The sequence below is a fragment of the Molothrus aeneus genome, chromosome 7 (assembly GCF_037042795.1).
Source record: "Molothrus aeneus isolate 106 chromosome 7, BPBGC_Maene_1.0, whole genome shotgun sequence".
Lineage (NCBI taxonomy): Eukaryota > Metazoa > Chordata > Aves > Passeriformes > Icteridae > Molothrus > Molothrus aeneus.
In genome coordinates this window covers 4,301,357-4,314,252 of record NC_089652.1, presented here as the reverse complement: position 1 = coordinate 4,314,252, position 12,896 = coordinate 4,301,357, and the positions used below count along the sequence as shown (strand labels likewise).

At 42.7% G+C, this 12,896-nt stretch overlaps 1 protein-coding gene across 6 annotated transcripts in view; it reads right to left on the bottom strand.

Annotated features, from left to right (window-relative positions):
* Positions 1–10,434: 10,434 nt before the first annotated feature.
* IKZF2 (IKAROS family zinc finger 2) overlaps positions 10,435–12,896 on the bottom strand; it is a 105,402-nt gene continuing 102,940 nt past the window's right edge. For all 6 annotated transcript variants that reach the window (XM_066553457.1, XM_066553451.1, XM_066553454.1 and 3 more), the window contains one exon: positions 10,435–11,284. In XM_066553457.1, coding sequence (XP_066409554.1) covers positions 10,560–11,284 — 725 coding nt within the window. In that variant the 3' untranslated portion in view covers positions 10,435–10,559. The remainder of the gene's footprint in view (positions 11,285–12,896) is intronic.

Below are 12,896 nucleotides of genomic sequence, written 5' to 3'. Positions count from 1 at the left end.
CATGATTCCCTGTTGCCTAGGTAAGAGTTTAACTGGGGAGATCAACCTGCCCTTTGCTTGCAGCTGCTGACAGGGTGATCTAAAGGGAAAGGCAATGGCCCCCCATGGTGTGACTCTTGCCCAGAGACAGGCACACCACCAGGCTGGCCCTGAATCAAGGCCAGGAGATTTCTAAGAGCCTCTTCCTTAATAATGTGAGGCCACACACAGTCTCACCCCTGAAAATGACTCAGCAGTCCTAAGGATTAGAAAGTCGTTTAATTTCTGCCTATGAACTCTTCCCTCATCATCTCAGACTCTTAGCTGAAGTCAATGAAAAGAGCATCAATATCTCAAATAATTTTGGGACAGGACCTTGGGTCCATCAAGCCAGTAATTTCTGTCCTACAATGGCACAATGGGATTTCTGCTTCATGCACTAAAGATTCAGACAGTCCCATTAGCTGAATTTTGAGGTTTTTTAAAGCAAAATCAGTAATCCAGCAATCCTGTGTGACAGGAATCAGGAAATTCTGCTCACTGAACAGAAGCATTCCTTGGAGACAACAGACATCAAACATGACTTAAAGGAAGATTAATTTTTATTCAGGTGATATCTTAAGGAATTTCCATTCTCATGTGAATGATGAACATTTTTATTATGGGGAGAGGCTGGTTAATCTTTAACCAAGAATTTACAAGAGATTTGTAAAACAAACAACAAACAATTTATGAAGGTCCATGAGATCTTCCTTTTAGTCGGAAGAGTTTGTACTGTGAATGCTACCGGGTCGATAGCTGGGTTAGGAAAGGAAGGACAGGCTGGGCAATGAGAACTGCCCAACAAATCCCTACATCACCTCTGGAAGGGTGAGGAAACTCAGTCAAAAACCCATGCTGAGGGAAGGGTTCAAAGGAAATGTGTGTGCAGTCCAAGTGTTTCCAGAAAAACTTAAGGGCACTAATTCATTTCAAAAACATGACAGAGTCATTGGCTGATGCCAGCATTTGACACAGCAGGACCCTTGGGGACACATCTCTCAGGGATGCTGAAGCTGATGGAAGGCATTTCTTTAGCTCCAATGATTAAAAGCAGATCTGTGCTCAACTCTCCCCTCTCAGAACCCATGCTTAGATCCCCAACCCATAACACACTCAATCTCTCTAACTAATTAACAGGATTTGTGAGCAGGTAGAAATGCAATTCCTGCCAAACCATCACGTGTGCTTCCTGCTGCAAGAAAGAAACATGCATGCATACACCAACGTGTCCAGAAAGCTTGAATGGAAAACCCTTTCATGTCAGAAGTTTATTTTTATTGGTAAAATATTAAATAATATACAGAATTAAAAACTGCACTTACACTTCTGAGAAGAAATAATTCTTGGACAAATTATATGCTTGTTCCTGAGATTCCCTACATTTATTCCAGTAGCTGTGCACTCAAGACAGTACAAACCTTTATAATATAATCCTTTTCACAAAGTATTACAAAGTTTCTGCAGCTTCTTTTATTTATACACGCACACACACACACACGGACTCCCACTCTCACATGGCTGTACAACACTCACACAGGTACAGAGCACACACATACAGATGAGCAACCATATGTATGCATGTATGCTAAGAAGAAAATAAAAATAACAACAAGTCCCATAGTTCAGTCTATAGCGGCAAAACTCTTTTAGCAGGGGGATACAGGTTTACATTAGGGTTGCTCACATGCACCACTGTCAAAGGGATTGTTTCTCAACTCCTTTTATAAGAGTACCTTCCAATGAACACATAAAGTGGGACAACTCCCAGTGTCTTCACTGGCTTTTGGAGTAAACTCTGATGACTTTTTTTTTTTTTTTTTTAATTTTAAAGATTCCTCAATTTGAGCTCGGCAGATCTATCGCAGAACTAAAAATTCTTACACCTGGGAGAAAAAAAGGGGTCACTTCCCAGATTAGCCGCCTGGCTGCGGTCAGGAAAAGAGGAGTGCGGGGGGCAGAGCGCAGCTCCGGAGCGGCCGGGGGAGATGCCGGGACAAGCGGCCGCACCCTTAGCCCGGAGCTCCGGGCCGGGCCCGGGTCCCGCTGCTCAGAGCAGCCCCGAGAGCAGCAGGAGCCGAGCTGCCCACGGGAGGCTCCCACACTTAGGCTCAAGGAGTGAGACCAGCGAGGACCGCCACAGCCGCGCACCGAACCTTGTTTTTCTTCAGCTCAGACACTGGGGGGCTGGGCAACGATTTTGGCAATCAATCAGAAAGGGATAGATACAGTCTCCTCGCCTTTGTTATTATTAAAAAGAAATCTCTTAAATACAAATTTAAAAGACAAAAGTGGCTACTGTGCATGCGCAGTAACTGCCTTTCCAAGAAGTCTCCATGGGATTTTATTCCTTTTTCTTTATTACGTACCTAAATACATATTTACACAACAGCGGCTTCAGTCTACTGGGGGGTGGGAGGGAAGGCATTAAAAATACACTATATATAAATACGTATGATATGTAAAACAAGTCCCATCTAAACTTATATAAGACAAGGACAACTCTAAAGAAGCTTTTCTGGTCTCTCAGGTAGATAAAAGACACGAGTCCTGTAATTCTTACGCAGGCAAATCTCTTCCCTAGAGTAAAGGGCAGTTTTGCCCTAGCTAAGAGATTAGGCCTAATCCAAAATCCATCCTCAAAGTCAACAGGAGTCTCCACTGAGTGGGTTTTGGATCAGACCAAAAGATCTTTTTATTTTTTTTTTGTCATTTTTAATAAACATCAATATTAAGTGCTTTTCTTAAAAAAGCTGCAATTAGAAAAGAAGAGGGAGGAAGAGTCAAGAACAGCTATGTCCTTAATTCTGGATGTGGATGTGTTTCGATGCCAACGACAAGCAGGAGGTAAAGTATGGGCTTTAGCCTTAATTTACAGTTTCTCATGTTTTGTCAGTCGCAATCAGTTTACGTGAACCATATCTTTAAATGCATTTAGGGCAGAGCACTTTGTTTCACTGATTTGTGTGGACTGAGGAAGGAACACAGAAACCACTGTACATTAATAAGATGTCGGGGTAAGTATTGCACTTGAACAGAAAAATAACCCAAATGTTGGCGATTTTTGCTTTTAGAATTAATACAAGCAAATCATCCATGTCTGCAATGATCATGTTTAGAAAGCAGGATCCAAGAATGAAGCATAAGAAGCAAATTTGGGGTTGGTAACCCCCACCCTGGAATATAACAGTAGTAAAACTTTTTTTAAAGCATTTTCTTCCAACAGGAAAAAAAAATTATATGACATTTTTTTTAACTTTACAATTTTAAATCTTTCTAAACATTTGCATTAAAAGTTTCCAGTTTCTCATAAAAAGATATATATTTTAGGAAAAAAAACCAAAACAAAACAGAAAATAAAACCAACTAAAAAGGAAGGCAAATATACAGTATTATAATTACATCACTGTAGAGTCATCTCAAAGGTACCCTAGATCTTTAAAGTGTTACAAAGAGTACGTACCTTATTTTTTTTCTCAAATTGACTTTTTTTTTCTGTTTTTCTGGTTTTAATAAAAAACTACACTTGAGTACAAAAATATGTAAACAGACTGTACAGCCAATGAACAAAAAAACCCCAAAAACCCCAAAACCACCCCCCCAAACCCCTAGACAGCCCAAAGCTACAGGAGATAAGAGCAGGCCCAGACTTAAAGCTCCAAGAAGGAAAAGGGGGAAAGAGAAAAGCACAGAAAGCCAGAGGAGACTGCTACATGGTGAGGAAGTGAACGTGTTCAAGCTCTGAGGACACTTGACAATTTGTCAAATAATTGATCACAGTTTCAGAATCTGAATGACTACAAAAACAACCAAAAAAAAAAGTCCTTCCCTTGTTACAGTGTGTTCAGGAACCAACATCCATTTCCAGTAAGCAAAGTGAAATCCCAGTAAGTGCATAGTAGGGACTCAGTGACCTCCACCCCTGCAAGAAGCTTTTCTCACTCGATGTCACTTGAGGTAAAACTAAATGGCCCAATTTACTGCAAACTGGCCCCATTGTGCCCATAAGGGACAGGAGGTCCCTCTTTATCCAGCTGGGTGACACAGACAGAGCCTGGGGGTACCCAGGTACCACCAAGGGCCAGGGATTAAGGCTGCTACACAGAATAAGGGAATGCCTCCAGCGCCACCACCCAGCCTGCCCAGAGCTGCTGTGCTGCACCCTGATCCCACAGATAATGGGATCAGGATAAACACAGCCAGCTGCAAAGCTCCTGTGCATGTCCACATCCAGCCAAAGGGATGGCACGAGGCTGATGGTGCTCAAATGTTTTCCTGGGCTGCAGTGCAGTCGCCTAAACCAACACCTGCTATGGAAAGGAAGTGCTGGCCCCAGCTTTGGACCAGGCTGCTCCCTTTCTCCCAACAGGAGAAACCAGCCCCTCTCAAGACATGATCTGATTAACTTCATTGTCATTCACTCTGTTGAAATACTTCACCTAGTACTGCTAGTCAAAATATCACAGTTTTTTTGTGGGGTTTTTTTTTCCAATGGTAAAAAAATATTAGTTTTACTACAACTATGCAGGTTTCTGTTGAAATGATGGTTGTTTCTGTCCACTGATTAATTAGACCCCAAGATGAAAAGGAGAAGTTTGTACAGAAGGAGATAGCATGGGAAGTTACCTTCAAAGATGAGGACCTAAGTGTGCACACTGGTAACCACCTTTCCAAAGGCTGGAAGTGAACAGGAACCAGGAATCTACACAATCAACTGGGAAGGTAGGTGAATTAAACAGAGACTGGTTTTACTGTTTCCTTGGCCTGTTAAGCATGCAGCATGGCAAAGCCTGAGCCCAGCCCTCCTCCTGACTGTCCTCTGCACATTTCAGAGCTGGGTAGAAGGACACAAGGAGGTCAAGTTAGCAACCAAATTGGAAAGCAGTGACGCTCTCCTTTGCTTATATCTCAGACCACATCAATGGGATAAAAGGGAATCGATTCACTATGAAGCAAATTCTAGCTCTTTTCTACCTAACTGCTCCCCTCAGCACCCCTCTTTGGGAGAGCATTGCCGAGGGGGTGGCTCTGGGCTGCTGCTGGGCTCAGGCTCTGCCCAAAGCCTGCTGGCCCAGCCACCTCGCCCACGGTGGCCCTCCTGGCACACTCAGCTCTGCAGCCCTGCAGGGGGAACAAGTGCACCTGTAACCAGGTCACCAACCCCTGGGAAAGTCCCAGAACCAGCACTGTGCTCTCACAGCAGTGCTCCAGCTCATGAGCCCCCTGAATGCCTCCTGCTGATGAGCTTCTCTGGTCTCTGTGCCAATTCCTGCGCTGGCAGCAGCCTGACAGGCAAACTTGCAAACCACTTCCAAAGGACTCACCACATTTGTTTTTCCAGGCTGAAGCAAGAAGGAAGAGCTTTAAAGTCTGCTCCCAGACCTAAGTGGGAACTCTAAAGCAGAGCAAAGTCCACTAAAGGGTGCTTTACTTAAAGAGGGAGGAAACAGGAGGTGCTTCCCTGGCTCTCTGTAGGGTACGGTGCAGCTGAGGGCTCCCACAGCAAGTCCTGCCATTGTGCTGGGAATGCTGTGCTCCCTGGGACCAGCTGCAGACCAGCTCTGGCTGGACAGCTGGAATGTACTTGGCTGGGGTCATTTTCAGCCCTTCCCACTCCTAAAAGCTGTCTGACTCCAGGAAATCTCACAGCAAAGTACTGACCAGGGTCCTCTCTCTGGGTCAAGCAGCCAGGGAGGGTGCAGAGCAGGAGGAGAGATGTTTCCTTTGGGTTGGTTTTTGTTGTGCATTCTGAAAGGGTCTGGTAGGATATCACAAATGACATCAGGATCTCCCAAAATGCATTTGGAAAAGGCACATATACAATAAAGCATACCTCTAACTACACAATACCATATATATATATATATATATAAATGTACTTTGTCAAGCTCTCCAGCTGCCCCAGACCTCAGGCCATCCACTTTTGTTTTTAAATGCTATTAAACCAAGCTAAGATGTGAATTACTGGCAGAAAAGCCAATTTCATCACCCTTTTCCTAAAATCCCACTCTGACTTTAGGTGACTCTGGCAGCCTCCCTCATTACATTAAAAAGCACAGCAAGAGTTAAGGAAAGGAATTTATTCAGTGAAGGAACTGCATTACTGTAGCTCCTGCCCTTGGCTGAAATAAGCACCTTTGCTGCAGTTATCTCCAAAGTTTCTCTCTGGAGGAAGGAGTGTCTGTTGTCTGGCTTCTTTTAAATCAGAACAAGCTAGCCCAGGACCTGGGCAACAGTAATAATGCCCCATGAAAGCCCAGTTTTGAAGGGTTGGGTTTCATTACTGACCTCCTGCCCAAAAGCACAAATTTAGGGAAGCCCTTGTAAACAGAAAGAAATTTGCAAACTCTGACAATTGAGAATTTCTTCACCTTGCAGTAAACATACTTTAGGTCCTCATGGCTACTTTGTGAGCTGGGTCCTAACACTGTAGAAACCAGTACCACTAAAAACCAGGCCCATTAACCCATTTTAAATCTTCCTCTCTGCTACAAACCACTACAGCTTAATGCCTAGACACCCTTCACATCACATCATAGATGAAAGCACTTTTTAAGGAGAATAAAATTATTTTAATCTCATAAGTTACTGAGTAAAGAGCAGGCTTTACTGAAAAATGCAATATATTTTGATGTGCCCTCCTAACTGATTACAAAGAGAGGTGGCTGTAAAATAAATCAGTCATAACTGCAGATATATAGATAATGCCCTTTGCTCCAAGGATATGGATCACACCAAGAGCAGAATAAGCAGTCACACTTCTCTTTAAATTAATAGGCTTGTAATCCTCTAAACTGAGTCAGAGTATTGCCATTTTTGATGTAAAAGAAGCAAAAGGGTTTACTGGCAGAGAAGTGCCCAGATTTTTTTTTTTTAAATGAAAATGGGGAATGCTCACGGGAAGCCAACTCCAAATTTGCAAATGTATGTTTCTAACCGGAAACCCAATTCCAAGAATTTCAAAAGAGTCGAATAAAAATCAGCCAGATTTGATTTCCAGCACCAAATACTCAGAACAAACGGATTTAGAGGCCAGGGATTAGCTACTGAAATTCCTAGTACACTATGAATGACTAATGAACTTGATGAAACTCAAGAGCTTTTCTTAGAAATCCAATTCTTGCAGAGAGCAAGCAAGAAAAAACACCCAAAGAAATCTCTGCTGCCCCATTTTGCTCACTTTTGGAAGGAACAAACTGCATTACATAAGGCTCTCTAATAATTTTCAGTAGGAATTGAATTCTAAAGTACACGTTAATTCAAAATTTTGTTCAAAATTTGAACTAGAATTTAATCTTTCTTCTTTTCCTAACTCTAGGATAAAAGTCTCCTGTGAGTGTTTAGAAAAGGACATTGATAATAAAAAAATCAATGTGACCCTTCAAGTTTCTTCCTCTCCAAAAAATGTGGTTTCACTAAGATAATTCCCCAGTACTTGTCCAGTTCCCTGTGCTACCAGGACATACAGACCTCATCTACTACCATTAGATCAAGAAGTTGGACTTAACTGAAGCCAGGTCCAAAATCAGTGGGTGTCCCCATGTGATCCTTTAAATTCCCACAGAATACACCTTACTGGAGGTAGCAGTGAGTCATCAGTGACCCCAAGTGCAGATGAACTGCAGATGTAATTGCAGCCAACTGATCTGTACATACACAAGAGATTCTCTACCTTTCCCGTATTCTGGTGCTTTCCCAAACAAAGGCAGAAATTTTAAACACTTTTCCCTAGTGCTAGCTATTCCAAGAAACCACAGCCCAATGTTCTTTCACTGACCACAGAGGGGAGAATGGAGTGTTTCCCTCAGAGACTGAAAGGATTTGCCGGCAACCTTTCTCTCTAGCTTGGGCATGTTTTTTTCTGGAGGCCCAGGAAAGCCCAGCAAGGCCCAAGAACCTTTTCCTTTCCACCTTGTTCTTAAATGACCTTTCCTGCCTCAGCAAATCACCGCCACTTTTTTCTTTTCTGTATTTCCAGGCACATCCTGACACGAAGCACAGCCGGCCGTCTCCTAAGCCCACCTCCCTCACTGCAGAGAATCAGCCACACAGAATGCAAGTGATGCCCTCCAGCATCTCCCTGCTTTTCTCCTGCACAAACAAAATTTGGCTGCACCAGGCACAAGACAATGAGAATGGTTCAGAGGATGGCACTGGTTCATTTGCCCCAGTTTCCTCTACATTAGGGTGAAGAAAGAAGGAGGGGGAGGAACCCAACGACATTAAGAACAATGTTGGGAATAGATCTTTAAATCTGTCTCTCCAAAGCCTGCATATTCCCAGCCTTGATAGGTCTCACATTACACAAGATGACATTTCTCTCCATATTGTATTATAATTAATAGGCTACTGCAAGACTTTACCAGCTCCTACTTAATAGCATTGCAGTGCTGGGAAGCAGTCATCAGGTAATCTGGCCATGATCTACTGTATTCTTTCTAAACACAGGTTCTAGCTGCCAAGAATGTCACCATAAAAAGATTTCAATCAATACCTTTCAGCTCCTACTTTCAAATGCTCCAGGTCTAGGAAGAGAAGAAGAAAAAAAAATCCAGTACCCTCAAAACGAACAGCAAACTGGCATATGCATCAAGTGCACAGATTGGAGGGAGCAGATGGGAATTCATTATGGCCTGATCTTGCTCTCTCTTTTATACTTTAGTAACTTTATCCTTTGGAAAAGGTCTCCCCAGGCGCATGGAGACCGTGTGTGCGGAGCGGGTTAAACCCATCCAGATCTTTCCATTCTCAAGCTGTGCTCTTGTTGCCAAACAACAACATTTCAATTGTGATTGGTACAAACAGTTGGGTTTCAATGGCAATCTGTCCTGTAGGTTTAAGCCCAGTTTTTACTGATGCAACTTGCCGGGTGCTTGCTGGCTTTGTTATTTACTCAGAGAGAAAGAAAGGAAACAAAACAGATCAGTGGACTTGTTTTCTTGTCCAGTCTGTAGCTCAAGGACTCTCTCTGGAGTGTGCTTCTCCATTTGCTTTCCCTACAGGGAAATTATTAAATTAGGAACAAAAAAGAAATCTTTAAGCCCAAATCAATACCCAGCACCTACATCTCCACTTATCCCTTTCTGAAGAAGCAGGGAAGATCATATGTGACCTGTTGGTTTGCTGGGCTTCTGTGCTCACCGGGAGCAAAGCCTATCCAGCAAAACCTGCTAATACTTTCACCCCTAAATTCAGCAGAATTGATGATATACAAACAAAAGGAAGTCAGTGGTTCAGCAAATTAAGAAGTAAGAAGTCAACAAAAGAAAAAACAGTCAAAGTTAGGATCCTGATGTAGCTGAAATAGTTGGGGCAGTTCCATTAAATTCAATGGAGCCAAGAGGATTAATGCTGGCCAAGGATCTGGCTCCTAACGCTTTCCCAGCTGCAAGTCTTAGTTTAGGCTGTTGCCAAGAGGTTAACACTGTGATAGTAGAATGAGAAAGTATTTACATAATTATGTATCTATATATAATTATATTTAAAGAATCCTTTGCTACTAGCACTTTTGTAATTTTTAAATCCGTAATTTTAACCCAAAAGTATTTCTGAAGAGCAGCAGAACCTCTTGAGTAAACTACAGGCTCTCACCCACCCCTAGGCCACTTACTGTCCTAGAAGCAAGTTTAAATGTTATTTCTAAATGTTCTTTCTTAAAACTTAGGGTGCAACTAAAGAAATAAGGCTCCCAAGGGTCTCTAAGAAGCCAGTGAGACAACACATAGGTATGGAGTAACAGAATATCAACAATTCTAAAAAAAGGTGCTTCATAAGTTAAGGAAAATAAAAAAAACAAAGCCTCAAACTTACCACAGAAGGCCCTCAGACTTATGAAACTAAACTGCTATAATGTGGTACAGTGTTAAGACATACATTTCTTTTTCTCTTTTTTCATTTATTTACATTCTAGAGGGGCAATACACACTGAACCCAGGAAAACAGCTCACCCTTGAAAGTAATTTTGAGAGGAATATTGACTTTGATTCATGCTCCTAACTCCCTACCAGTTTTGCTTTGAAAATAATTGTTCATTCTGCAGAACAAAGATCCCCCCCTTTCCTCCAGCCACCGAAAGCTCGCACCGTATCTTCACATTAGAAAAAGGCTCTCCTCTGAAATGTTTCAACCTATTCCTCTGAAATTCCAAATGAGTGGCATCTTGTTGGGACTTGAAAGCACCTGGCATGGTTGAGCGACATCCCAAAAGAGGACATGGTGTACAACTGACTGAGACGGACACAGACTGCCTTCCAATTCCCACAGCAAGCAAGGCGGGTCACTCCCCAAGAACTGATTGCCACAACAAACCCCTCTTTTTATCCATTCCCTTCCTTCTCTCCATTCTTAAGCTGGGCAGAGCAAATGAGGTTGGGTCCACAAAAAATAAGGTTAATAATAATAATTAAACAACGGCAACAACGACAACAGCAACAACAACAAAATAGGCGTCTCAATGTCTGAGGAAAAGTGGGATTGTAAGTGCAGTATTTCTTCATGTGCAGTTCTTGTACTTCATAGGAGTCCCCTTTGGATGAGAAGGCCTAGCGGAATGTGTGCTCCCCCCGGACTATGTGCGACGAGAACTCATAGCGGTCCTGGCTCCGGTAGCCACAGATGTTGCACTCCAGTGGGTCCCGGTAGCCGTGGCAGCCCATGTGGATGGTGTACATGACATGGTCCAGGAAGAGGACGCGACAGTGCTCGCACTTGAAAGCCCTAATCTGCTCCCCTTCTCCGTTGATCACCTTGTACATATCCTTTAAAGAGCCCTTAGAAGCTTTTGTGACATCCAAAGGCTTGGCCTCCTCCTTCACGTAAGCCGGGTTTGGCTTGATCTTGGGGGTTAAGGCAGCGTTTCCTGGGTAGGACTGGCGGTCGTCGTGGCTGCTGTCTGAGTCAGTAGAATCCAGGCAGCTATTGCTGGGGGAGCCCTCTCTATCCTGGATTCGACTCTTTGGTCTGATGAGGGAGATTGGGCCATCCATGTTGTTCTCGTGGCTGTCAGCTGTTTCCCTGCTGATGGGCCTCTCTATCCTGCTGGGATGATAGACCTGAGCGTAAGCTGAGCTGATGACCGGGGCCACCTCTGCAATTGTGCTCGGTGTGTGCTGCATCAGGGGGTGAAGTGCCTCAGCTCCAAGGTAGGTGATTGCATTGGTGATGGCTTGGTCCATCATGTGAGACTGCATCAGCTCAGCCTCCTTGTCATAGCTTAGGTTCATATCAAAGGGGATATCTGGATAGCCAAATCTCATGAACTTTTCACCTAAGAAATAAAAGCAAATCCATGAGCAAAATCAACACAATCACTGCAATGTTTCACTGCAAAAGAGACAGAAACCTCCTGACTTGCGGTGAAATTATTCCAGAGTCTAAAGTTAACCTCCTTCAATTTATTATTGACCTCCTAAAAAGTTCCTGTCCTGAGATGGATAAAACAGTCGCCTCACCAAGAGCTTTCTTCTTTTCTTTTTTAAATTTATTCCAGCTGGAACATGTGGCTGTAGCAACTTCCAGAGCAATTCCAAATCTTCAACTGAGCCTGACTGTGTCCACACTTCAAGTTAGGAAATACAGCTGGATTGAAATATTGAGGCCACTGAAGTTCTGACAGAGTATATCATTAGACATACTCTCCCCAAAATTCAAGGGACCATTTCACACGTGGCTCACAATCTGAGGTGCCTTGCACCTACCTAACAACAGAGCTGAACAGTGAGAAACCCAAACAACAGGTACAGGGGGCTTGTTATGGTGGCACCTTAAGAGCCACAAGATGTAAATCCTTTAACCAGCAGAAAAAAACCCCCAAACATTAAATGACAGCATGTGGCCAAGAATGAAGCCATTTACAGGAACAGTGGAGGCTGATTTTTGCAGTTTTCCTCCCTCCAAAAAAAAAAAAATTCCATCCTTTTTGGACTGAGAAAAAAAAAGACACACACACACTGCTCCCTTCCTAGTGTCTAATAAGGTAAGAAAACAAATAGAGAAACCAGGTGTATAGCTTTGTTTCACTTGGTAAAAGACAAAAACACCTTTCACTGACACAGGATAAATTTATACCTAATGATGCTGAAGCTGGCTGGTTCATTACTGTGAATCCTCACTCACATCCTTGTAAGCTTTTAACATCAATGGCATGACAGATGTGCAAAACCAGAACCACATGCTGGTACATTATGGCAGTCACAGGGCACCATGCTACACATCACAGCTCTCCTTGGAGGTGAACAAGTTGACCACTGCTTACACCAGGGCTCAGCTCAGCAACACTGCTTTTTCAGTGATGGCTTTGGAGAGTCAAAGCTCATGGAATAACTTCTTTTTAAACAGAAAAGGTTATATGTACATGATACAAGATGCACATGCTCCTATGTGTTCACACATGCAATTAGCTGGTTGTTGACAGCTAACTTTTAAAGCTGATTTTATGAAGTCTGATAAATAATACTGGTTGGTTTTCATTGTCTTTGTTACTTCACTTCCTTGGTACATAAAACCAGACTTTTTTCCCAGTAGCATAAGTTAATATATTCAAGAAGTCACCACTTACAAGTGGTTTGGCTACTCAAGAATTAAATTACTCAAGAAGCTTCTTCTATCACCTTTTGCCAAAATTGCTTGGAACACAGTGTGTATAAACCACTATAAGAAACAGAACTGTAATCCCAAATCTCTTCCAAATTGCATTAGTACATTTCAACACAGCTATCACTCAGCATTTTATTTTTGACTATAATAATTCATTCCACTCAGAGTGACTTATTCTAAAGTGATGCATAGAGAAGAACCATGATGTCCTTAGAGATGATGATGCATCACTTCTGCTGAGGAACTTAGCCCTGATTATCAAGGTAATTAAATATAAGTCTAAA